This window comes from Rhinolophus sinicus, linkage group LG06, assembly GCF_036562045.2.
Source record: "Rhinolophus sinicus isolate RSC01 linkage group LG06, ASM3656204v1, whole genome shotgun sequence".
NCBI classification, from domain to species: Eukaryota; Metazoa; Chordata; class Mammalia; order Chiroptera; family Rhinolophidae; genus Rhinolophus; species Rhinolophus sinicus.
This window is the reverse complement of record NC_133756.1, coordinates 157,373,410-157,399,586: the sequence shown is the minus strand read 5'-3', so window position 1 is coordinate 157,399,586 and position 26,177 is coordinate 157,373,410. Positions and strand designations below refer to the sequence as shown.

Below are 26,177 nucleotides of genomic sequence, written 5' to 3'. Positions count from 1 at the left end.
AGGAACTGGGGTTATTTAGGTGGGAAGTAAAATCACTTCCTAACAAATGTAGTGATTCACTACCTTTTGACAGGTAGTGACTTCCTTATCCCTGGAAGTATGTAAGCAAACCTAGCCTAATTGTGTCCAGGTGGCTGGGAGACTCCTGCAGAAAACAGAAGGTAGAATTTCAGCTTTCGGGTCACCCCTGCAGCTTTCTCCCAGCTGGGTGAGCCTGCCTACCACTCTCTGACTGGCCTGGGGCAAAGAGTAGCCTGTGTGTTCAATACCACCTAGTAACCCCTGACTAGGGGCAAGTGGGCCACTGACCCCTGCACCCAGGATTAGGGTGCAGACCTGCTGGCAGACTTGGGGCCGGCCTAGAACTGCCCAGCAGCGAAAGGACCCCGAGTCCTGGGCACGAATTGATTTCCATTTTTCCCACCTTCTGATGACACAGGCATCTTGGGCTCCACTGAGACCAGCAATGCCAGGGACTCGCCGCCTCCAGCGCCAGCCTTGTTCCCAAAGTCTCTTTCCTCCCTGGGCCTCAGTCTGACGCCCACAGCACTTCTCAGGGAGCCGACTCCCAAACCCCGGCAAGGGGTGTGGGCCTAGGGCGAAACCCCGCCCCCAGGGGTCCCTGATCTTTGACCCCGCCCGGGGCTCAGTGCTTCCCCGAGAGGACCAGCGGCGGGCGTCGCTGCCTTTTGTGTTTCGCTCAGAGGTGCCAGAGACCACCCCCCAACGCGGTGCCCCGCGTCCCCTGGCGGCCCCCTGCCCCTCCTCTCGGCGTCTCCAGCCCCCCTGCTCTGCTCCGCGTGCCAGCTCGGGGCTCGCTGGTTTGTTCCCCGTGGCGCCAGGAGGAGGGGCGAGGGCCGGCAGCCCCCTCCTCCGAGCGCCGAGCGGGAACCCAGCGGAGCCGGGGGGGACGCACCGCCGCCGGTCATGTGGGCCGGACTGCTCCTCAGGGCCGCCTGCGTTGCGCTCCTGCTGCTGGGGGTCCCGGCCCGCACCTACACCGGGAGGAAGCCGCCCGGGCACTTCATGACGGAGAGGTAAGCGCTACGCGCCACTCCCCTACCCCGCGGCTGGGGCGCTCCCGGCGTGGAGCGGGGAGGCGCGGAGCAGCGCCGGGAGCCGTCGGCAGCCGTGGATTGGGGCTCCACTCTGGGGCTCTGTCCATGCGCGGGCGCAGCCCTTGGGGGCTGGACAAAGAGACAGCAGCTTGTGCCTCTGGGCGGGTGCCTGTTCTGCGCCCCTGTCCGGGGCTGTACTGGCTGAGACGTGGGGGAGTGGAGATCCAGGCGCTGGGTTAGCCCATCTGAGCCTGCCCTGGAGCGTGGACTCTGAGCGAAGGAAGGCAGGGAAGTGCCACCTGGTCTTCAGACTGGCTGGCTTCGCTGGAGAACGTGCCAGTGGCTCTGCCTTGGCAGGGCCTGCCTCCCCCCGTGGCGCCGGCCACTTCGGGGCTGGGTGGGGGGTAGGCTCTCCCTGTGTTTAAGCTCCGCGCACGTCGTGGACCTTGGCACTGCCGGGGTCTCTCTAGGTTATGTTTCGGTTTCCGCCTGTGTGTGCGCGGACGGGTGGGGGTGGGTGACGTTTGTCCCTTTGCTCTTTCCCGATGGATGCCGCCCTCCCTTCGGGTCTCCTGGCGGAGGCCGGCAGCAGCGGCTGAGCGCGTGTGTGCGTGATGCTCCCAGCGAGGGAACACGGTGTCAGCGGGCGGCCTGGCCCGCGGCCACTGGCTCGGGGGGCGCTCAGGGGGCGGCCCCGCCAGGCTCGCAGCTCGCACGAGTGTTCCGCCACCTCCGCCAGTTCCTGCTCAGATCGGCTGGCTCCGCGGCGTTTCAGAGCTTTCCTGCCACCTGTCTCCCCACCTTGGCCTGACCTAGGAGACCCCTTGGGGCGCTCGGTCCCTGCCCACCTGAGGGTGTGGCTTCACCAGCCTGCCAGGCATCTTAACATCTGCCACTTTGGTGGCACCCCTGTCCCTTTCAGACCCCCGTCTGAGGAGCTGTAGCCGCCGGCTCTTTCCTAGACTGTTGCCACAATGGCTCCAGCAACGGCAGTGGGTGAGACTTCATTGCCAGTTCCCCCACCCAGGGCCCCCTCTTTTTCTGTGATGACTTCAGAGACCAAATAGGCCCTCTTTGGGGGCTCTAGGGCCTTTTTCTGCAGACGTTTCTGTACTGCCCTGTGCCCGAGCTTTCCTTTCCACACTGCTTGCCACATTTGGCAGGATTATTCCGCCCAAGAGTGGGGTGGGTCTGTCTTGTCCATCCATGTCCCCAGCCCTGCTGCTGTGCCTGGCACACGGTGGGTGCGCTAAGACTGCCTGACAGGCAGAACGTTCCCATCACCTCCCCACGGTGGAGCGCAGGTGGGGAGGGGTTTCTCGTCCCTATTGTATTGCATGGGAATTCCCAGTTGAAACCAGGCAGGACTGCATCTCCCTCTGCCCAGCCCATCACAGCACGAGTTCCAGTCGTTTTCTCCATCCCCCTGCAGGCCCGTGCCCTGTGCTGCCTCTGCCTGGAGCACCCTCTCCCCTCCTGCACTCCCACCGGCTACCCCTGCTCCTCTCCCCTGCCTCAGCCCAGATGCTGTCCTTCCAGGAAACCTCCCCGGACTCTGCAGAGCTCATAGCCAATCCCTTGTAGCACAGCCGTGCTGTTGTTACTGCCCAGCCTCCCTGAAGGCGGGGAGGTGGCTTGTTGGTGGCTGTGCTGCAGTGCCTCACCCAGCATCTGGCACACTGGGTTCTCCTTCACTCCTTTAGGTAGCTCACTGGCGTCCCCAGCTCTACTCCAGAGATGTCACCTCGGGAGTGACATCTCTCTAGCCCCTCTGTGGCGGCCGTCCTCCTTCCTCTTTTCTGCTGGCTTCCCTTCTCAACTCTCCCCTCGACAGCCATACCGAGCACCTACTATGTGTTAGGCACTGCTCTTGGTGCAGAAGTGAATGAAAAAGATGAAGCCCTTGTGCTCAGGGAATGGTAGGGGAGACAGACAATGAACAAAGCGACAAATTAGTAAGTAATGTCCTAGGAAGCGAATGGTATTAAGAAGAATAAAACAAGGTAAGGGTGCACAAGTAAGGGCCTCTCTGAGAAGCTGACAGGTGCAGAGAGACCTGGGTAAAAGGAATGAACTGGATGAGTATCTGAGGATGAACCTTCATGAGAGGGAAGTGCAAGTGCAAAGGCCCTGAGGCAGCCATCCCTTGGGCTCTTCATCCATTGCCGTCTTTCCTCCTCAGTGTTGAGGGCCCCTCTGAGGCCCCTTTCTCCTGGCCACTCTTTGCCCTGTGGCAGGTACCTGTAGGACACTGGTAACTTTGTCCTTGTCCTGTCTTCAGAGAGGCTGTCAGGGTCATTTTTCTTTGGGAAACTTCCCACTGCCCCTCCAGAGGGTCTCAAGAACTGTTTGTTGACTGACTTCCAGACTGGCTGGGAGGCTTTCACTGCTCTGTAGACCAATCAGAACATGGAAGGTGCTCTCTCCTCTCTTGCAGACGCCGGCTGGGCCCCCACGTCTGCCTCTCGGGGTTCGGGAGTGGCTGCTGCCCTGGCTGGGCACCCTCCATGGGCAGTGGGCACTGCACCCTTCGTAAGTGCCTGTCCCTGTGCCCCAAACATCCTCCCGGGCAGGGCATTCATTCCCTGGGCTGGCCTGAGGGGCAGATTGGGGGCTCCAGCCCCCACTCCCTCACCTGCATTTCTCCTCTTAGCCCTCTGCTCCTTTGGCTGTGGGAGTGGCATCTGCATCGCTCCCAACGTCTGTTCCTGCCAGGATGGAGAACAAGGGGCCACCTGCCCAGGTAACGGGTGGACCAGGGCTGATGGGAAGAACTCTGTTAACACTGAGATTATGTGCTAGACACCGGGCACTTGTGTCCTATCGTATCATCTTCAAACAATGCTGTTAGGCAGACATTCTCATCCCTATTTTATAGATGAGGAAACTGAGGCACAGAAGTTAGTGGCTCACCCAGGGTGACATGGCTAGTAAGTGGCAGAGCTGGATTTAAACTCAGGCCTGTCTGCCTCCAGAGGCACCTTTCTCACAGAATTCAGGAAGAACCCCGGTGAGGTGGGGGTGGCCAAGACGTCAGCGTGGTGCATGCTCATGTGGGTGGTGCATTTCAGACGCCCACGGACCCTGTGGGGAGTACGGCTGTGACCTCACCTGTAACCACGGTGGCTGTCAGGAGGTGGCCCGAGTGTGCCCCGTGGGCTTCTCAATGACAGAGACAGCTGTCGGCATCAGGTGTACCGGTGAGAGCCCTGGGAGCAGTGGGGGAGGGTGGGTGGGAATTATGCCCCTTCCTGTCCTGCTAAGATGGTCTTCAGAGAGATGATGCCCGAGCAGAGCTGAGCCAGGATGAGCTCTGCAGTTTGAGAGTGGGCAGGGAGGCATGTAAACCAAAGGAATAGGTCCCTTCTGCTATTTCACAAATATTTATAGAGCACCTCTTATGGGCCAGGAACTGAGCTGGGGGGCGGGGGGCCTAGACATAACAGTCCCATGTGATGGGACCATAACTGGTGAAGTACAAGGTGAGACTGGAGATGGGTTGGCCATGGAGAAAGTGACATTTGGGAAAGTGACATTGGAAAGATGAGGGAAGCGAAACTCAGAATTATTTTGTAAAAGTATTATTTGTTCGTGACTTTAAAAAGTTCCTGCCCCGGCAACATCTGTTACCTTCCCCAGAGGCAGCCACTGTGACCAGTTTCTTGCATCTCTTTCCAGAGAGGTGAAAGCCCCCTTTTGAGGTTTGATGTTGTAAAACTCATGTTTCTTCCCCAGCATACAAAAGTAAAAGATAACTCATTATGGAACATTTGGAAAGTAAAAGAAGGCTAGAAAGGTGAAAAAAACCCCAGCATGTCCTGGAAGGTCCTACCCAGAGTATTTGTTACAAAAATGAAGTTACTTTTTCTGCCCTTTTCCTTGGGGTGGGGGTGGGGGTGTTTGAGTGTGTACCTGTGTATAAATGTGTATTATGCATGCATATCTTTCTAATGTTTTATAAAATTGGATCACATCTTATCTATAGTTTTTGCTCATTATTTTTCTCACTAAACTTTATATTGTGAGTACGAAATAGTCCTTACAACATAATTTTAAACAGCTGCATATGTGGCTACTGTAATTCAAGTACCTAGTTCTCTGTTACCCCTCATTTAGCTGATCTGCAGTGTTCACCACTATAAATAATGCTGCAATAAAGCGCTTCTTGTTGGCGTCTCTGATTATTCCCAGAGGGAGAACTGTTGGGGTGAAGTGTCTCATGAAAGGGGTCTTGGTGCTGGGGGCTCGATGAAGTCGTTTGTCCTCTCTAAATGTCTTTCCTGAAGAGTGCTTCCTGCACTTCTTGTTGCAGAGGCAAACTGGACCAAGGAAAAGGCAGAGGACAATGGCAAAGTGAGCGCAGGGCAGGAGGCACTGGCCACAGCCACGTGCGAGCCCAGTGGAATGGGTTTAGTCAGGGTACTCATCTTAGAAGTGAGGGGCGTGGTCCGAGGGGGCGTGGTCCGAGGGGGCGTGGTCCCGAGGGCGTGGTCCCGAGGGGCCTGCCCCTGGGAACAGCGAGTAAGGAGAACGGAGGTGTCCAGAGGGGATGGGGGCCAGGGGTGGGAGACTCAGGTGCAGACTGCAGTAGGCAGAGCTGGTCTTGTAGGTCCTTCAGAGCCATGATTCTTAGATGAGGGAGAAATGCCACGGGGCAGGGCTGGGGTTGTCTCTCCCAGCCCCCTGACCCTTCAGGCCTGAACCGCCCTAAAGCACTACAAGGATCCAGTCTCCCCATCCTGGGCAGGAGCCTTGGGGATTCCTTGGTGCTCCACAGTGGAGCCTTAAGCCAGCTCTGCAGCCCTGCCTCCCACTTCCCGACAGGAACCCAAGCTTCAGCCAGACTGCGCCCCAGGTGTTTCCTGTGCTGCCCAAGCCCCTCCGACTCTCTCCATTTGGGGGCCCCCTCCTCCTGATGCCTCCTGGTCCTCTCAGCCCATCTGTCCTCCAGCACACTCCTGCTGTGGCTGGGCGTTCCCTGGTGGGGCATATATCACCCAGCCACGTGTGGTCTCGTGGGTGTGTGCCGTGGCTCCGACATTATCAGACTGTAACCATCTGGAGAGTCACCACTGTGCCTTGTGTACTCAGTGGCTCTCCGCCAGGCCTGCTGCATACAGGCGGTGCTCAATAAACATTTCAGGGGATTTAATCAGCCTTCCTGCCCACTGTCTGCCCTAGTGTGGATGCGCTGCATGTGGGGCCATCAGAGACAGTTCTGTCTCAGCCATCCTCTCTGTCATCTGGTCTGCATGGGTCACAGAGGAGGGGCCTGACCCCTTGGCCTCTTCTCTCTGGGGTTTCCCTTGTAGCAGGATGACTTTCCCTGTGCCTGGTCTTGCTTCCCTTGGGTGGTGGTGGAGGTGGGGGTTCCACCCTGCTGAGGGCAGGCCAGTGTGGGCACAGGGTCTACGTGAGGCAGATTTTTCTCCCTGCACCTCAACCACGTTGAGAGTGGGCTGTGCAAAGGTGTTTTCTCTCTCCCCAGACATTGATGAATGTTTAAGCTCCTCTTGCGAGGACCACTGTGTGAACACGGAAGGCGGGTTTGTGTGCGAGTGTGGGCCGGGCATGCAGCTGTCCGCCGACCGCCACAGCTGCCAAGGTGAGCGGCTCAGGGAGGGGTAATGATGCCGTCACTGCTGCTGCTGGGCTCCGATTTTGACCTCGTGGCCCTGCCAGGCACAACATGTGCTCCACCTGCGATGGTTTATGTGACCACTACGGTCTTCTGAGGGAGATACTGTTATCATCCCCACTTTACCGAGGGGGAAACTGAGGCTCACCCAAGGTCATTCTGCTAGTAATGGTCTAACTCTAGGGCCCTGGCTTTGAACCAGGACTCCCTAGAAACAGCTGCTGCCATCATTGCAGGGTGGAGGGAAGAGGGTGAAGGAGAGGCCCCAGGGAGAGCCAGGGGCAGGGCAGAGCGGACAAACCAGAGGAAGGAGGCCACTGCAGTGAGACAAGGCTGACGGGGGGGGGGGGCGAGGGCTCAGGACTGTGAGCACAGCTGTGTGTGTGTGGTGGAGAGGTGGGGTGGGGGTGGCAGCGTTCATTTGTTCCAGCAGCCCCAGTCTGGTGGGGAGCAAAACAACAGGGTTGAGACTATGGATTAATGCTGTGGGGACCCAGGGAAGAGAAGGAATCTCCCTTCCTAAGTGAGTAGGATGAGAGAGATCTTTTAAAATAACTACTCATTCTTTTAAGATGACTTTTATTTACAGAAGTTAGGTAAGGAAATACTCTCTCTTAAACAAAGGCAGCTAAGACAAAGGTTCCCCCTTGATATTGCAATATTATTTTCTGTGTATTTGAAATTTTCATAAATTGTAAAAAAAAATTTTTTAAAGTCGCTAGCTCCAGGCTGTCTCTCCCACTCCTGTGCTCTGCGGTCCCTAGAGAATAACCCTGGTGTCATAGGACACTATAGCAGGCCACTATACCAAAATACCACAGACTGGAGCCTTAAACAACAGAAACGTATCCTCAGTTCTGGAGGCTGGAAGTCCAAGATCAAGGTGCCAGACCATTCAGTTCCTGGTGAGGGTCCTCTTCCTGGATTACAGGTGGCTGCTTTCTAGCTGTGTCCTCACGTGGCAGAGAGAGAGCTCTGGCGTCTCTTCTTCTAAGGGCACAAATCCCATCATGAGGGCCTCACTATTCAGAACTCATCTAAACCTAATCACCTCCCAAGGCCACCTCCTAACACCATCACATTGGAATTAGGGCTTCAACATACGAATTGGGGGGTGGTGGTGGTGGACAATTCATTCCTAACACCTGGTTATCAATCTGCTGAGTGCCCTGCCCGCCTCTCCCCAGTACATGTACACACACACACACACTCACTCACTCACTCACACTCACAGAGATGATAAGAGATGAGCAGTTCATAGTCCTGAACTATTGTACCTGGGCACTCTGCTAAGCACTACAGAAGCATGCCTTCATTTCATCAAAATTATCTTATGAAGTTGGTACTGTTTATTTCCATTTTCCTAATAGGAACACTGAGACTTAAAGAAATTACATAACCTGCCCAAGATCGTGTTAGAGCTGGAGTTCGAACTCAGTCATTCCTCTACTTGCTTTTTCCCCCCTCAGCAATCTGGCTTGGAGATCTTTCCACATCAGGGTCAACAGACCTGTCTTATTCCTTTCAAACTGCTGCTTGGTACTCTGCAGTGCAAACATTCCATAGTCTCTACTATGTTTTCTCTTACTGATGAGCATGTAGATTATTTCCAGTGTTTCACAATATCAAATACCGACATGGGGAAGCTTTGGCAGAGGAGGTGTTATAGAAGCTGAGTTTTGAGGGATGAGTATGAGCTTTCCAGCCAGACAAGATGGAAAGGCAGTGCAAGTGGACAAGAGAACACGGGCAAAGGGGGAGGCCCACAGAAGCATGGGGAACTTGGGAGATGGCAAGAATTTAAACCGGGGCCAAGGTCAGGGGCAGGGAAGGAGGTGGGAAAGGCAGCCCAGGGTTCCTGAGCTTTGGTGCTGTATTGGTGCTTGTGCGAGCCATGGAGGGGCAGTGGCTGGGTCAGAGGTGCCCTTTGGTCAGCATACCCTTGAGGCTGTGTGGAGATGGCTGGGGAGGAGCACAGGTAGAGCCGTGGAGATGCATGAGGCTGTTGCTCTTCTCCAGAGTAGAGACAGAGGTGGTCTGGGCTCGGGTACGACAGTGGGCGTGGAGAGAAGTGGGCAGTGATACACTGAATGAGAATTAAGTTGGTCCCCCACGCCTCGAGTGGGGCAGGAGATGGTGATGAGAGATAAGAGGGGACCATATATCTCCCAAACTCCATGGAACAAGAGCTCCAGCCTTGTCCTGTTCCCTTCTAGACACTGACGAATGCCTGGGGACCCCCTGTCAGCAGAGATGTAAAAACAGCATTGGCAGCTACAGGTGTTCCTGTAGAACTGGCTTCCATCTCCATGGCAACCGGCACTCCTGTGTAGGTAAGGTCAGGAGGACCCTATTGTCTTCACACTTGGACTGCCAATCAGGAAGATGGACAGGGTGAGCCCAGGGACAGGGGAAGGTCAGCAGTCTGGACCTCCTGGTCCCCTGGAGCCTGTAAGCTCTCGAGCCTTTGCTCAGAGCCTGCCTTTCGCTGGGGTTGGCACGGCTCCTCATGGAAGACCCTGTCTTGGACTTTTCCTGGCCACATGCCACTTTCATCCTGTTATGTTTGTCTTCCACCCCTCTCCCAGATACACCCCAGGGATTCCTCTCTGCTCACCCATTTTCTTGGCTGCCTTTGCTCCCCTTGGTAAATAAAGCACGTTATGTCTTGGTTCCTCTGGTGTAGAAGGAGACCCCTGTTTTCTCAACCCATTAGCAGAAATTTCCAGAAAGGGATTGCCATGTTTGGCTTGAGCTTGGCTCATGGGTTGAAGGTGGGGTCCCGTGGGCCTGAAAAAAGACCTTGTTCTAGCAGAGTTTGGTGTTTGTCCTGAAGCGGACCTTGAGCAGTGCAGTGATTTTTGAGACTCTTTTTTTAGAAGGGGCCACACCAGCCGACACCCAACACGTGGGATGGTGGAAGGTTTGGAGATGAGATTCCCAGCAGGGCTCGTCCCCTCCAGCCAGCACTTACTCATTGCTGCAGTGCATCCATTAAATACCTACTGGATGTATGAACCTTCCAAGGAGACTAGCATAGATTTCAGCCCCACTCCCAGACGTCCGAGTCACATTCCACACCGTGGGGCAGGGATGGACCCTGTAAGAACATGGCAAGGAGACTCCCCCAGCCTTTTGGGCTCAAGGATGGTGGAAACAAGGCTCATTGCCCCGACAAGGCAGCTGTGGGCACAGCAAGGCTCTCCTGCAGATGTAAACGAATGTCGGAGGCCGTTGGAGAGGCGAGTCTGTCACCATTCCTGCCATAACACTGTGGGCAGCTTCCTGTGCACATGCCGACCTGGCTTCAGGCTGCGAGCTGACCGAGTGTCCTGTGAAGGTGAGCGTCCAGCCCCGCCTCCTGGGTCCCGGCCCCGCCCTCCTCGAACCAGGCACCGCCCACCCAGAGCCTGACCCTCTTCCGTCACTGGCTGGTTTTGATTCATCTTTCCAAAACTTCACTTTCTTTCCTGCTTCCTCCTTCCACTGCATTATCCATTCTTACTCCCTTTGCACATTGTTTCCCTAACCCTTCCGTTTTCCCCCAAATGGTAAAAAGAAAGAAAAAATGAGTGTGACAAAGAGCCCCAGTAATCTGGGCTCCCAGGGACAGACGCTTCGCACAGTGGTTAGACCACTCTGCCGTGCTTTACCAGCGTGCCTGTAAGACATGTATCTATATGTCATATAGATCCTGAGGTACTCTTTCTAGTCCGTGGCAAGTTCCCCCAAGCACGTCAGCATGGATGGGAGGCAGGGGACACACTCTCAACCTGTCACCTCGGTCTGCTCATTTGGTACTTTTCCATCAGTCTTGCATGATCGTCTGTCTGCACGCCCCAGCAGTTCAGGGTCGAACCGGCAGTATTAGACCTATTATGTTGGTGAGGAAACCGGCCTGAGACATTCAGTGACTAGTGCTGGAGCTGAGTCCAGGTCCCTAGTCCTGCCTCCTGCCCTTGCTGCCTCCCTCAGGACGCCCTTGTGCTTCCGTTTCAGCTTTCCCGAAAGCCGTGCTGGCCCCTTCTGCCATCCTGCAGCCCCTGCAGCACCCTCCTAAGATGCTACTGCTGCTTCCGGAGGCGGGCCGGCCTGCCCTCTCCCCAGGACACAGCCCTCCTTCCGGGGCTCCTGGGCCTCCAGCCGGAGTCAGGACCACCCGCCTGCCGTTACCCACCCCTGCCCTACCCACACCTTCCCCGTCTGCCCCCATGAGGCTGCTGTCCACCCCGATGGCCACCCCAGTGCCTAGTGCCCCCTTACTGGGGACTCTCAGACCTCCCTCACAATTCCTGGAAAAGGCGGTAGTGACGCCTTCCTTGCCCAGGGGCCCCACAGCCCTGTGGCCTGAACCAGGGCCGTCTGCCTGCTGGCACCTGGGAGCCATGTATGAGTTGGGGAGCCGCTGGACCGAGCCGGGGTGTTCCCAGTGCTGGTGCGAGGTGGGTGTGAGGCGTCCTTGGGGCTGCCCTGATCTGGTGTCGGGCCTTGTGGTGATTGGCACTCCTGCTTCTGCTTCCAGGATGGGGAGGTGACCTGTGAAAAGGTGACGTGTGAAGCTGCTTGTTCCCACCCGATTCCTTCTGGAGATGGGGGATGCTGCCCGTCGTGTACAGGTGGGAGCTGGTCCAGTGGAGGCTGTGAGTTCCCCGTATGGTCCCACCTCTTCTCTCCCCCAGCCCTTCTGCAGCTGAAAGGCTGTTCTCCAACTCTTGTGTGCATTTCAATCACTTGCAGGGTGATCCCTGGGCCCTGCCCCCAGAGCTTCTGATTTAGCTCTGGGGCAGGGCCTGGGAATTTCCATTTCTAACATGTTTCCCGGTGATGCTGATGGGTGATGAGGCAGCATCAGCATCACCGGGGAACACGTTAGAAATGCCAATTCCCAGGCTCAAACTGTGGTTTGAGAACCACTGGTCTATGCTGTGATATCCCTCAAGGGGAACTTCTCATCTTCTGGGGATCCCTTCTGAGCTTGATTCATTCATTTATTTATTCCTTCATTCAATGAGTTTCTCCAAATCTACTCTGCAGTCCCCTTCCTCTTGCCTAACTCTGCTCCTACATCCGGAGGAGTAATTGTAAATTCTGCTATTTCCGATTCCCTCCCACTTGTAATCTGCTTACAATTTTCATTTGCTTCCCGTGGCTGTGGGGATAAAGACCCCACATTTTAATAAGTCCTTCAACAGATCTTCTCAAAACTCACCAGGCACATGCATCGCTGGGGGTCTTGTTAAAATGCAGATTCTCATTCATTGGGTCTGGGGAGGGGCCTGAGCTTTGGCATTTCTACATGACAAGATGCCCAGGCTGCTGTACTTTCAGCAGCAGTGAAAAAGTCTTCCTAAGGGTTAGAGTGAAAATGCACTTCCTGATTTTCTGAAGGATGATTGTGACCTTTTACTGTGTCCCTACTATGTACTGAGCCCTGAATGTAAAGTGCTGGGTACTTTACATCTGAGGTGGTGGATCCTTCCAAGTCCCCTTCAGGATACTTGGTGGCATTTCCATTTTATGGTAAAGAAAATGGAGTCCCAGAGAGATTGAATGACATGTCCAAGGCCACTCAAGTAACTGAACAAGCAGGCCAGGTTTTTGAACCCAGGGCCGTCTGGCTGCCTTTCCTGTCTTATGGGAATAAAATGGCATGCTCTCAACACAGTTCTGGGTTTATCAGACATGAATGGCACCCTCCTGGGGCTTCCTCTGGAGGTGTCTCCTGAGAGTTCTCCAGGGGTCCTAGGACCACATAGTTTTGGTACCTGGGTCTGCCACTCCTGGGGCACCCCGGCCAGTGAGAGAAGGTTCCAGGTACATTATGCCTGGAAAAGTAATGAGACCACAAGCTTCCTCTGCTTTGAAGAAGTCTGATGCCTCCTACACTCCTGTTTGTCTTTCAAAGGCTGTTTTCACAGTGGCGTCATACGAGCCGAAGGGGATGTGTTTTCACCTCCCACGGAGAACTGCACCGTCTGTGTCTGCTTGGTGAGCATCACAAGATCTCCAAAGCCTCGTGGGTGTTTTCTTAACCTTTGGGGGTTTTAGAGGAAGGGGGAAAGACCGGACGTTAGAGGTGAGCTCACTGAGTGGAGGGAGAGTTCTCAGGTCATGGGTTTTGGTTGGAACCCGTCGAGTTAAAAAGCTTGGGAGAGATGTGAAACCTGTAAGTCTGTGGAGTCAGGGAGGCTTCTGCTGAGCAGGAAAGAGCCAACAGGCAAACAGGGTCCATCTGTCTAGGAAGGGGAGGGGATGAAAGTTCCTTGGAAACTTCCCACCAGGGAGACCGTTTTTCTCTCCAGGCAAAATATTTTCCAGCATAATAAAGGTATCTGCATTTGGGAGGGAGAAGGTTCATTACCAATTCAGCTTGTTGAGAGTATTTTGCATTAGGCAAATTTATGCCTCCAAGAATAGTTATTAAGCACCTACTACGTGCCAAACACTGCCAGATGCGGTCACATGGATTCAATTATGAGCACCCAGTGTGTACCAGGTGCAGGCGTTGGTGCTTTTCACCTGTTTCCTCACCTGAGGCTCCTGGCAGCTCTTCAAGGTCAGTTGTACTGTCCCAGTTCTACAGATGAAAAGACTGAGGCTGGCAGGGAACAGAGCTGGGATCTGAGCCGAGGTCTGTCTGCGTCCAAAGCCCAGGCTCTGTCCACCAATCCTCGCTGCCACCTGTGACCCTCTAAAAGCAGCCCCTAGTCTGGCAGTGATGGTGGAAGCTGCACTGTAAGGTGGGAGGTGGGACATGTAGACAGCCACCACCACCCTTTGTTGAGCTCTTTCTGGGTGCCACACATGTGCCGTGGCCAGCGCGTTTGTGGATGACCTCATTTCATGCTGTCCTCAGCATCCCCCAACAGATAGGAAGACCAAGGTTCAGAGAGCTGAGGTACTTTGCCCAAAGTCACACAGCTCGATAGTGGAGGAGCAGACACTGGAACTCAGGTCTGGCTGACTCCAACGCCAGGGGCATTTTTGTCTTAACTTCCAGTTTTTTAAATTTAATTTTAGATCTGATTCTTTGAACAGATTTGAATAGATCTGGTTCAAAAACTCAGATGCACAGGAAGGTGTCTGTGATCGCCTCTGCTCCCTGCTTCCTCAGCACCCTTCCACAGCTGCCCTTGGCCGTGGGAGGGAATGCTATGGGAGGCGAGGCGCGGCATTGTTACAGGGAAGGCAGCGTGCTCTGCTCTCTGGTCTGGCCCTCATCTTGGAAAGGGAGATATTCTAAAACACCCCATAATAAATGCCGGGAACTGGGTCCCTGCAGAATGTCCTTGTCGTGACCACAGTGGCTTCCTTTTTGATGCTTTTACATTGGGCAGGAAACCTGAGGTGTGATGTGACGTGGGTGGGAGATGAGCTGGTTCTTGATGGGCCTGAAGGTGCATCAGAGCCTGGCTCTCTTCCTCTCCCCTCCCCCCACCAACCCCCATCTCTTGCCTCCGCAGGCTGGAAATGTGTCCTGCATCTCCCGCGAGTGTCCTCCTGGCCCCTGTCAGACCTCCCTGAAGTCCGACTGCTGTACTTGTGTTCCAGGTAAGTGACTCTTTGGGTGGGGGGAGGGGCGGAAGCATTTAGCTTTTTTGTGTGTTGGGGGAGGGGTGTCTTTTGAGTATGCTTTTGTGGGGTGAGGTAAGTGGATGAAAGAAGGAGATTCATTTTTGCTTTAGAAACTCAGATCAATTAAAGCATTTCAAAGTGTCTGTATTAATTGGGCACCTACTATGTGCACAGTAGTTTGGATGCTAAACTGGGCTCCTAGCCCGGCCTGCCCCCTGCCCTGGGAGACACCTTCAGCACAAGCAGCAGTGAGTTGGAGTCCACTCTTGGGCATTGCTCTTTCTCAAGCCAGGGAGGAGGCCTCCCTTTCGCCACTAATAAGTTGGTCCTTTGTTAAAAGTGTGATTCTCTTTCCTGAGATGACCTCATCATTGTCACAAATATTTCTTGCCAGCTCTGTGCCGTTGTTGTGCAAGGTACATGCCAGCCCTTGATCTTAGTGAATCCATATGACACTGCCCTGAGGGAGTACTATTCATAGCCCCATTTTATAGATGAGGAAACTGAGGCTCAGAGAGGTCAAGTCACTGCCCAAAGACACACAACCAGTTAGTACATGAGCAAAACTTGAACTCAAGTCCACCTGATTTCAAAGCTGGTGTCCTTTTAAAATTTCTCTTCTTAACTTTAAATGTTATATTTTAATTAAAAATATTTTTGAATAGGCAATATACCATGTTTTCCCGAAAATAAGACCTAGCCGGACAATCAGCTCTAATGCATCTTTTGGAGCAAAAATTAATATAAGACCCAGTCTTATATTATAATTATATTATATTAAAGACCCAGTCTTATATTGTAGTAAAATAAGACTGGGTTTTATATTAATTTTTGCTCCAAAAGATGCGTTAGAGCTGATTGTCCGACGAGGTTTTATTTTCAGGGAAACACAGTGGTCCCTTCTAGTTAGGAACTGTTATCAACTCCATTGTACAGATAAAAACACCGAGGCTTAACAAGCTTGAGTATGGTGCCCAAAGTCACTGCCTAGAGAGTTACATAGGTGGGAATGAACGCAGGGCAGTCTGACTAATGCTAAGTGGGCCTGCACAGGTTTGTAGGCTGTTTTTACCTGTGGAGCATCTTCGGATGAGAGGCTCTCACTGCATCCTCCCAGCCTCCCCTGAGGGCATGGTTCCCAGAGCTGTCTTAAGTGTCTGGGGCAGTCTTTTTCCATTTCTTCTTTTCTCTTCCTCTTTAGTTATTCTGGGCTTCCCCTACCTTTTTGGTTAAAGACCTTATTTTACACATGATTCATTTTTTGTCAGTTTTTAAGTATAGTGTATTTTCTTGTTGGGAGTTTGGAGGGGAGAAATGTGTGGGTTGCTGGGCGTGGGCTGTGCTGTGGAGTGCCATGGGAGTGTGTGAGCTTCCTCAGGGCCCCCCTACCCATTTCTTCCCCCTTTTCTTCAGCTGCCTTCTAACCCCCCCCCCCCAAGCCCCCCAAAGACCTTGAGCTCCTTCTCCCTTTTCTCTCTGCAGTGAGATGCTTTTTCCATGGCCGGTGGTATGCAGACGGGGCTGTGTTCAGTGGGGGTGGTGACGAGTGTACCACCTGTATCTGCCAGGTAAGGACTGAATTGGTGGGTGACGGGGAGAGGACAGGGCACTGGACTTTCCCAGGATCCCTTGGCTGGGAGAAGAGGGGCTGCCATGCAGCAAAAGGGAAACTGAGGCAGCAAAGGGACTAAAGTGACCTGCACTCACCAAGGCCTTCCCGCAGGCTCCTTGAAGTTCATCCTTCAGCAGTGCTATTTATAGAGCACCTACTATGTGCGTGGAGCAATGCTGAGTGCTAAGGACACTGCTAAGCACATGGCAGCCCCAGTTCCCTCTGTGAGGGGCCCCACAGCCTAGGTGGGCAATGGATAGGTTGCCAGAGTGCCTAGCCAGACTGCAGACTTCAGGGGAGCCTTCTTGGCGGGAGGGATGCTAAGGCAAGACCGAAAGGATGCCTAGCCCCCAGCACCAATCAGGTGAGACGCTGAGGCCAGTGTGCCTGGCAGCGGGCACTGCATGAGCAGACTGCAGGAGTCAAGAGAGAGCGTGACGTACATCCATTCTGGCTGGAGCGCAGAACGCTCGGCACACTGGAGTCAGGCAAGAGCGGAGGCTGCAGGCAGGGATGGCGTTTGGGTTGGATTCCAAGAAGCAGAGCCTGGGGTCGGATTCTTGTGTAAGTGATTTTCCAAGGGAGTGCTCTCAGGAGAAACTGGGTGAGAGAAACAGGAGGGGCTGGGGAAGGAGCCAAGTGAGGAAGGGGCTCAGGCTGATATCCTGGGGAACTGGGGAGTGAATTGCACTGCTGAGATGGGCGTGTCCTGAGGCTGAGTTGCTGGGCTCTTACCCACTCCCAGCAGCAGTCAGTTGTGTAGACTCCCTTTCTCCCTAGGGAGTCGAACCATCCAGGTACCTGGAAGACACAGCCCCCACTGGCCAAGGGTAGTACTTTAGGGGAAGGGGCCTGGGGGTGTTGGTGACAGCCTCTGCCCCAGACTCAGTCGTGAAAGGCTGTGCCAGCCAGGCGGAGGGCTTTGGACTTGGCAGAGCTGCTGAAGGGCTTTAAGTGGTGGAGTGATGTGATCAGATTGGTGCATGAGAAAGTTCTCTGGCTGCAGAGTGAGAGTAGATTGGAGTGAAAACAGAAAGCAGGGAGCCTGCACAGAGGCTGTTTTGCAGAAGTGAGGGGAAGAGATGTGGGCACTGCAACTAGGGCAGGCAGGGGTACCCTCCAGACAAACAGCTGGCACATTCTCAGGACCCCCAGCCTCACCCCAGCTGTCAGTGAAGGACTCTTCCCTTCCTCCCCCTCCTGCTCCCTGGAGACTTCTTTGTCACTTTTAGGAGGGAGATGGCTGCCCACCAGCCCCCTCTTTAGCCCTCAGATGGCCCAGCGTTGGGGAGCTGCCCTCACTGGCCTGTGACCTTTGGCTTTCTTCCAGAATGGAGAAGTGGAATGTTCCTTCACACCATGCCCAGAACTGGACTGCCCCCGTGAGGAGTGGTGGCTGGGCCCTGGACAGTGCTGCTTCACCTGCCGGGAGCCCACGCCCATGACAGGTGAGGGCCCCAGCCCTGTGTCCCAGGGCTGCGCCCCACACAGGCCAGGATGCCCTCCAGGAGGGAGCCTGCGCTGTACCTGCTGAGACTGTACACTGAGTCTGAGTGTGTAAGTTGGTGTGTGTCTATGTATAGTGCTTCCTCTGTGTGTGACTGTGTTTCTGAATGCGTATGGAAGCGTTTGTTTGTGTGAGCAGCCTGTGTATACCAGGTGCATGTTTGGAGGGAAAACTTAATGAGGGAGCTGGGCGGGCCGCCGTGGGCAGCCCCTGGGTTGAGGGTACCCCCTGGGAGCTGTCTACACACAGCATGAGTGAGCAGAAGCGTCTGTCCCTGGTGGGTGGTGCTGTAGGTCCAGTGGGCATTCAGGGCCATCCTCGCCATTTCTGCCCACTTGTCCCTTCTTCCTCGCTGTCCTCTGGCCAGGCTGCTCTCTCGATGACAACGGGGTTGAGTTTCCGATTGGACAGATCTGGTCTCCTGGTGATCCCTGTGAGTTATGCATCTGCCAGGTGACTGACAACCTGCGCGCCTTCAGCTGCTTCTCCCACTGCCCCCCACCCACCCACGCCTCACGACCCTGACCAGGGTCTTCATGGGCCAGGCAGCCCCGAACCCTCCAGAAGCTGGGCCATGTCAAGCTGCCCTCAGGCTTGCTCCCATGCTATCAAGTTCCATTTTTACAGAAAGGATTGGGACCCAGTTTATTCTGTCCTCGGTAGACCTTTCAGGCCACCGGAGCTTGGCAGTCTGCCTTAAGAATGGTGTGTGACATACTGTGCTTGTGAAGGGAGCTGCTGGCATAAGGAGATGGAATTAGAAGTCCTAATAGCAGGTTTTCGCTGGGCACAGAAACCGAGGGAACTGGGGTGGCCCGTTGTTGAGGCCTTTTCTGTGAAACTGCAGCGTTTCCTTCCTTAACGTGAGTCCTGTGACCTCATCACCTCAGAAGTGGATAAGGAGAGGGTGCCTGAGTTTCAGCGTCAGATTGGCAGAAATGCACACAGCTGCTTACCAACAAACACAGTTGTTTCAGCTCATTAAGTACATGTCGGCTTCCCTTTCTACTTTAAGAAAGGTTTTTAGTCCCTTTGGCTTTATTTCCCAAATGAGGCCCCTGCACCGGTGGTATCGTGAGTGTCACCTGGAGCCTGGTAGACACACAGACTCTCAAGGCTGCTGGGAGCTCCCAACTCAGAATCTGCGTTTTACTGCCAGGTGACATGTGCGCACATCAGCGCGTGAGAAGCACAGCCATCAGGTCCCTTTGATGTGGCATTTGTTAAAAAGCCTTAGTCCCTGACAAGACTTGGAAACGGTTCACTGGAACTAGAGTTGGGAGGAAAGTACACCGGCTGCCTTTTTTCTCCTTTATGACTGATTTAGGGCACTCAGGTTATAAGAAGCTAGCACAAAAGCTTCATGAGCATTCAGATTCTTAGAAACAAAAGACAGTTTATGTGGCGCTTTGTCTTCTGGAACAGACATTTTAGGTGGAATAGTTTTCTATAAAAACAGGATTTGATTGTACGCCATAGGTTTGGGGTGAGCCAGGTTTCAGGGAAACCCTGAAAGCAGAATTGGGCTGGGGTGATGGTGCAGCCTTGGCTGCTGCAGGAGAGAGACAAGAAGCCGAGGACACCAGACCCCGGCTCTGACCTTCCCTCTCCTTGGATACGGGAGCCTTCTGGAGGGCTCACATCCCTTCCCTAAGTAGCTGGTCCTCTTTGTGGGGGACCTGCCACCTCCCACTGCATCACAGTACCTTTAGGACAACCCTCGGGCAGTTTGCCAGCATTGCCCCTTTTCAGGGGGGACTGGGAGGGTGGAGTAGGGTGTGGAGGCGGGGACTGGTGTCACAGGTGGGGTCCTGGTGAAGTTCCTCCTTCCTTCAGGCAGATGGCTCAGTGAGCTGCAAGAGGACAGACTGTGTGGACTCCTGCCCTCACCCAATTCGGATCCCTGGACAGTGCTGCCCGGACTGTTCGGCAGGTAAGTCTCTGCCTGTGTGTGTGGGAGGCTGCATTGCACCCTCCTGGCCCCCATCGCATGCAGGCTCAGCCTGCACCAGGCTCCCTCGTGTGTAGTACCACACAGGCTTCATCTGGGGTCATCCTCACAACCACCCCATGGGGAAACCCCATTTTACAGCAGTAGAAACAGGCTCTGAGCCATAAAGCAGTTTGCCCAGGGCCAGCCCTGCCTGGGTGCTGGAAGCAGATGTGAAGGTGTGCAGAGTCTAGCCTGGGAGGGGTGACAAAGGAACCAGACCTGTAAAACAATGAGAGAAGAGTGAGGGAAAGTAAAAGTGATACTTTATTTTCTATGGTACTTTTTACCTTTTCCATTGTTTCAAAAGTAACTTTTTATTGTAGAACATTTAGAAGATACAGGAAGCAAAAATTAAAAAAAATTTTTTAAAGGGCCCACTGCCACATTTAACCTCATGGTTTTATCTTTCTAGTCTCTTTTCGTGATATAATATCTATATCTATATCTAACATATCTGTCATATATATATATATATATATATATACACACACACACACACACACATACACATATGTATATTATATATTTTTCTTATAAACTATTTCCCTACTGTTCATCACCTGCTTTTATACTTGCTGGTATATGATAAGTATCATCAGGTGGCATCATGCAGATTGGGCCTCTGCAGGTATTGACTGGGAAGCAGAGAAGGGAGAGGTGTAGGGGAATGTTCTGGAAGGTGGGGTTTGGGTTTGGCTGAGTGAGGAGGAGCAGAGAGGATGACTGTGGTGCCAGGTGCCCAGGTTGTGTCTCCTTGTCCCTCTGCCCTGGGCCTACCTGGTGATGGGTAGAGGAGGAAATGCTTTACGCTGGGGACAGCAGGGAGGTGTCGGGAAACCCTGAGGTGAAGACACTCTGACCCCTCTGATGAATCCCGCTCAAAAAAGTCAGCACCCAATCCAGACGTGTGTTCTATCCCATCCCCAACCCCTGGGGTGACTGCCCCAGGAGTGGTTGGCCTGACCTTTGCTACCCAGATAAGCCTGGGGCCTTCGCCCTGTCACCGACCATGGCCCCATGGCCCTGGCTGGCACGCACCCTGTGCTTTCTCTGGCAGGCTGCACCTACACAGGCAGGATCTTCCACAACAACCAGACATTTCCATCTGTGCTGGACCCGTGTCTGAGCTGCATCTGCCTGGTACGGCCACCCAGACCTGACCCATGTCTGCGGAAACTCCCCAGGGACTGCCACCAGCTCCTGAACCCTGGAGGCAAAGTCCAGAGACCTCCAAGAGAAAGGTCACTTCTGGGTTATGGTGACAGTTGGGCCCTCCAGCCCTGCCCAGGGTGAATCTTTACCTGGGGCTAGAGAACTGTTTTCACCCTTCCCGGCTAATGTACTCTTCTTCTCATGACCAGGGAGGGTTTTGGGGGCCTGTCCTTACAGTGTGAAGTGTGGCCCAGGGGTTCTTGCTGAGGGTGCAGGTGAGGGAGTCCAGCCCACGGTTCTGTCCCGGAATCTTGAACATACGCACATTCTCCAGCTCTTGCCGTGTGCCAGCCCTGCTGTCAGCCCTGTATACCATGACCTCAGTTAGTCCTTGGGAGAATCCTAGGAGGTAGACAGCACTATCATCTCCATCTGCTAGGTGGGGAAACCGAGGCACAATGAGACAAGTCCTTTGCTTCCGATCCCACTGGTAGTCAGTTAAAGTGCCAAGAATGGAATCCTTGTACTCTGAACTGGTGCTCCAAACCCCAAACCATACTGCCTCTCAGTCTGAAAAAGCGTGTTCTTTAGTAATATCACTTAGTATTTGGAACATGGAGAAAAACTCCTGATTGTTTGTCATGCTGAGAATGTTTAATGCCCACGGAGCTTCTTTGCTGGTGGTAGGTGCAGACACAGTGTGGAAAGGCACAGAGTCTATAGAAACATTGAGAAACTCGGGGTAAACATCTCTGGCCTCTGAGTGGCCTTGTTCATTCACAGCCATGTGCTTCGGGCAGCTTTGGTTTCTGGGACCTTCTTCCTCTTGGGGTTTTGGTGCTTATCTTGCTTGGGCAGGTATGGATTTGTTCAACAGGTATTTGTTGACAGATGTGCTCTGTGGCCAAGGCCCGGTCCTTGGCCTGCGGGGCTTGCGTTCTAGGAGGAAGACAGACTCTGAGTGAACAACCCCCCTCCCCTGCCCCCACCATGGACCTTGGTGGACTGATGGGCACTCAGGGGCTGTGTTACCTGTCCTTCCTGAGTGTCCCATCAGCTGCCCAGAACGAAGGGCCTTGTGCGTTTTCTGTGTCCTGCAGCTGGGCTCAGTGGCCTGCTCACCTGTGGACTGCCCCATCACCTGCACCTACCCTTTCCACCCTGACGGGGAGTGCTGCCCGGTGTGTGTAGGTGAGTGGGACCAGCCACCCCATGTCTGAAGCTCCTGAGTGGGCCTTGGCTCTCATGGGCCTGTGTCTCCCTCTCCTGCAGACTGTAACTACGAGGGAAGGAAGGTGGTGAACGGCCAGGTGTTCACTTTAGACGATGAGCCCTGTACCCAATGCATGTGCCAGGTGAGCTGGGAACCCAGGAGCTGCCCAGGCAGGAGCTGCTTCTTGCCTTTTGTCCCTTTGCAAAACTCGGAGCCCCTTAGCCAGCATAAGTCCAGCTTCTTCCTGCCTTTCTTCAACTTGAATTAGCTACCAGAATACCTTTGGATTTGACAGTATTCTCCCTCTTTGTGGTTTTCTTAAGGCAGCCCTGCTGTGTTTGGCTTCACCTGTCGTTCAGGTGAGGGCCAGGCACTAGAGCCTCTGTCCCTGGATCTTTCCTTGGGTCCTGCTGCTGGTGCAAGTGGCCCTTGGGGGTGCTGCTGTGGGTGGTGAGAAGCTCTAGGCGTACTCACTTACGTCCTGCTGCTTCCCTAGCTGGGAGAGGTGAGCTGTGAGAGGGCCCCCTGCCAGCGGGCCTGCTGGGACCCTGCCATGCCTCCTGGGGACTGCTGCTCCTCCTGCCCAGGTAAGTGTGTCCTGGAGTTTCTCCACTGGGCTGGATGTGAGGAACGCAGGCTCAGAGAGGGAACGTAGCTTGCTCAAGGTCACACAGCCAGCCCTTGGTGAGCTGAAACCTGGGTCTGGGCTTTCCTACCCTCACCTGTGCTCCTCATGCCACACCATGATGTGCTGTGTGACAAGTTTGTTTGTTTACGGTGCCTTTTTCTTCTCCATTATCTTCTTCCTTAATTCTCCTCCTCTGCTTTCTTCCTTTGTGAGAAATTGGAATTTAGGAACTGAATCAGCTTTGCAGAAGAGTAATCGCTAATACCTATTAAGCACTCATGAAGTGTCGGGGAATCAGATATCTTATTTCATTCCCTTTTCACAGCAACTCTTTGAGATAGGTACTATTATCATCCCCATTTTCCAGGTGAGGAAGCTGAGGTGCAGAGAGGTGAAGTGACATGCTCAAGGTCACACAGCTGAATGGCCAGGAACTGAGCCCAGAGTCAATGCTTTTAGCGTCTACGCTGTCTTGACTCCTGAATATTATTCCCGTCTGTTTGTCTTTCTCTGTCATTAATGCTCGTCCCCGTGGATCATGTTACAGAGGTATGAACAGGACACAGACAACCTGCTGTAACACACAGTTTCAAAGTATTGATGTGGCCCACAGCTGGTCATGTAAAAATCTCCCAAATATTCTGGTTTGCTTACCCCTGTCTTTTTGATTGACATTTAGGTGGTTCCTTTCTTTCTTTTTCATTCTGTCCATAATGGACCTACTGTGAGAAATCTTTGGTCAGACTACTTTTTTCCAAGTTTTGCGAGTTGTGTTTGGACCTTGTGGTTAATAGGCGGAGGAACTGGGTCGTTGCATGTCGGCATTGTTTGGTAACTGGTACACGGTGACGACGGCACATTACCAGATGGAGTCCTAGAGAAAGAGAAAACTTACCATCATGTAGCTGGTTCCCTATATGCCCACCAACTGTACCCTGTATGTTTTGAATTTAATTTTTCCAATTTAACATGTCTGTAAAGTACCTCAAATGTGGCTCTTTTACATTTTTTAAACTTCCAGGAAGACAGTGAATTTTTCCGCTGATTTGTGGCCTGGATTTCCTCATGTATAAAATATCTTTTAATGCCTTTGGGCTTTTGAAGAGGATGTTCTATACTTAAGGCAGCTCTTTAGATCTGCGGATAAAGAGCTGCTGTCAGGATTGGGGGGCTGGGGATATCCTGAGCCCCAACAACCATTACTTGGGGAACCATCGAGTGCTTTATAGAGTCTTCTTCAGTTTAAGCACTGCCAACTCCTCTGCAAGCTGACAGATATTATTGCCCCTGTGGTCTAGGGACTATTCGTTCACTAAGGTGCCAGGCAGTGTATGGAGCATTGTACCTGTATGATCTCATTTCAGTCTTTCTGGGAATATTCGAGAGTGATTGTTGCTGTCATTCATCTTCCCCATCTTTGCAGATAGGGAAGCAGAGGCTCAGAAAAGTTAAGTGTCTGTCTTAAGACTGCGCTCAAGTGGAGGGTGTCAGATTCAGGGCCACGTCTCTCTGATCCCTTACCCCCTGCTCTTTCCCACTCTGCTTTCCTGCCTCCACATGGAGAAACTGAGGCGCAAAGAAGTGAGGTACAGAGCCGGCTCCTTCTGGAACATAGCACTGCCTCAGCTTTGTTCTCTGCATGTCTCTTCTTAACAAGAATTCTTTCTAAGGAGAAACCACTGTTTATTGAAATAGAATATGAATTAGCTTTCTTTTGACAATTAAAAAAAATAACTTTTTTGAGGTATAATTTATATGCCATATAATTCCCGCACTCCAAGTATACAAGTCAGTGGGTTTGGATATATTCACAGAGCTGTGCGACTGTCCTCTGATGATTTTTAAGGTGTAATTGGTCCAGTTTTTTAATATTTTGACCACATCTGCCTCTTCCCTGATCATGCCCTTATCCAATGCTCTTTCTTCTTGGGCTTCATCACTCTCCGTGTTCTTCTTGCCTCCCCTCTTTCTTCCTTTACTTCTCCCTCCCGCCCCTCCCGTGTATTAGGCCCTCATGATGTGCCAGGCTCCAGGCCGAGACTTTTTTTAAAAAAAAATGTTTTCTCAGTGGACTTCATGTTTTTAGAGCAGTTTTAGGTTCACAGCAAAATTGAGTGGAAGGTACAGAGAGCTCTGGGGCAGAAGAGAACCCCACCTCCACACACGCACAGCCTCCCCACTAGCAACACCCCACAGCAGAGGGGACATCTGTTACCACTGGTGAACCTACACTGACACAGGATTATCACCCAAAGTCATAGTTTACATTTGGGTTTAGGCTGAGACTTTCCACATACCGTTTCATTCAGTCCTCAGAGCGGCCCTGGGCAATCCTTACTGTGACGCCCATCTTACAGATGAGGAAACAGAGGCCTCGCACGACGTCACACAGCCAATGCCTGGCAGAGCCGCTTTGGTGAACTGCATCCCTCCATTCATGTTTTGTTGGTCTCCTCTCCCTGGAGGCAGGAGCCGGCTGGTCCTCACCTCTGTCCCCAGTGCAGCTCATCTTGGGCCTCTGTCCCCAGTGCAGCTCGTCCCAGAGCTGCCTCAGCCACTGGGGAGAACCACTGTGCCTCTTGTTCCCCCCACCTCTCTCTAGATTCCCTGGAAGAAAGGCGGGGACTCTCCCTTCAGGGAGACGTGGAGTTCGGCAACTTGGCTCGGAGCCCCCGTGGAGACACGGAGGCCCCTGACAACTGTAGCTCCTGCCCGGGGACTCCAGCAGCATTGCGTCAGAGGCCAGAGCTCCGTGTCCTCCAGCTCCTCTTAAGAACAAACTTGTCTTATGTGCAGACTTTACCCATGAGCCCCTCAGGAGCCCCGGCCTCACCCTCAGCCCCTTTGGGGCCTAGGGGCACGCTATCAGGGGAGCCCGGGGCCTCCCAGCCCCCTCCTCGATCCTCACCAGGGCCATCAGTTTCTCCAGGAGCCTCCACTCTACCTCCAGCCTCTCTCGGGGCTCCTGGGCCACCTCCTGTTACTCCAGAGCCTTCGTCCTCAGCCTCTGGGGCCCACACAGCGTCCAGACAGCCCTCCCTGCCTGCCACCGTTCTGACTGATGCTTCAGCCGTTTCCACAACGGGCCCCAGTCCCCCAGAGACCCCCGTCGCCTTCCTCAGGCCTCGCAGACTCTCTCCCACCACCTCCAGACTCTCTGCAGCCCTTGTGGCTCCCAGCAGCCCCGCCCCCCAGCAGCCCACAACAGGGACCTCAAGTGAGGAGGAGTCCACCGGGTAAGGGCCTCCACTTCAGGGCCATGCTGACAGGTACTGGACAGATGAAGCTGCCAGTGGTCTCGGGGGGCCAACGGGGTGCACTCCTGCAGGGCTTCTGGCGGGATGGAGAACTCCCAGGGCTGATGTCGCCTTGCTCCCCAGAACCACTCAGAATGCGCAGTGAGAACTGAGCAGCGCCTTCTCCAGGGGCTGCACCCGCCCTGGACACTGCGCCCTCTTGTCTTTCGAGGAAGGTTGGGCTGCTGAGCTCCTTCCTGCGGAGGAGGAGGGTGAGAGAGGGCCTGGGATTCCACCAGGATTGTGCCACCAGCCCTCACTGTCCTCACCTGAGGTTTCCTGATTAAAGACTGTCTCAGTCTCCCCCAGGCTGCCCTGCTCATTCACTTCTGACTTTGAAAAGGTGGGAACACTTCACGCTATGCCCATGCTGGTAAAGTGTATCCCACCTCAACCCCCAGCTTGGGAGAAAAGCCTGCCCCAAATGGGGGCTGGGTTGGGGAGGGGTCTTGTGTAAGTAAACACCTGGTGGCTTTTGATGCTGGGAGACTTCTAAAGTGAGAAG

The 26,177-nt window shown here is 53.7% G+C and overlaps 1 protein-coding gene across 2 annotated transcripts; it reads left to right on the top strand.

The window, feature by feature from the left end:
• Positions 1–342: 342 nt before the first annotated feature.
• On the top strand, positions 343–25,975 carry VWCE (von Willebrand factor C and EGF domains). 2 transcript variants are annotated; one of them, XM_019754083.2, is made up of 20 exons: positions 343–1,037; positions 3,496–3,590; positions 3,712–3,801; positions 4,130–4,258; positions 6,547–6,663; positions 8,913–9,029; positions 9,908–10,036; positions 10,696–11,138; positions 11,219–11,312; positions 12,602–12,684; positions 14,160–14,247; positions 15,754–15,839; positions 17,214–17,331; positions 17,758–17,823; positions 19,231–19,323; positions 20,441–20,523; positions 21,636–21,726; positions 21,808–21,890; positions 22,245–22,335; positions 24,979–25,975. In XM_019754083.2, exons 1-20 carry the CDS (start codon positions 928–930, stop codon positions 25,614–25,616), a joined length of 2,844 nt encoding a protein of 947 aa, XP_019609642.2. In that variant the 5' UTR covers positions 343–927; the 3' UTR covers positions 25,617–25,975. The 2 variants fall into 2 exon arrangements, with proteins under 2 accessions (XP_019609642.2, XP_019609641.2); XM_019754082.2 differs by having other exon boundaries at positions 17,758–17,843; positions 19,227–19,323.
• The last annotated feature ends 202 nt before the right edge of the window (positions 25,976–26,177 follow it).

Coding starts and splice junctions, on each gene's coding strand:
- VWCE (XM_019754082.2), top strand. CDS start 928: ATGTGGGCCGGACTGCTCCTCAGGGCCGCCTGCGTTGCGCTCCTGCTG. Junction 4,259..6,546: donor TGTCGGCATCAGGTGTACCG/GTGAGAGCCCTG, acceptor CTCTCTCCCCAG/ACATTGATGAATGTTTAAGC. Junction 15,840..17,213: donor GTACCACCTGTATCTGCCAG/GTAAGGACTGAA, acceptor GCTTTCTTCCAG/AATGGAGAAGTGGAATGTTC.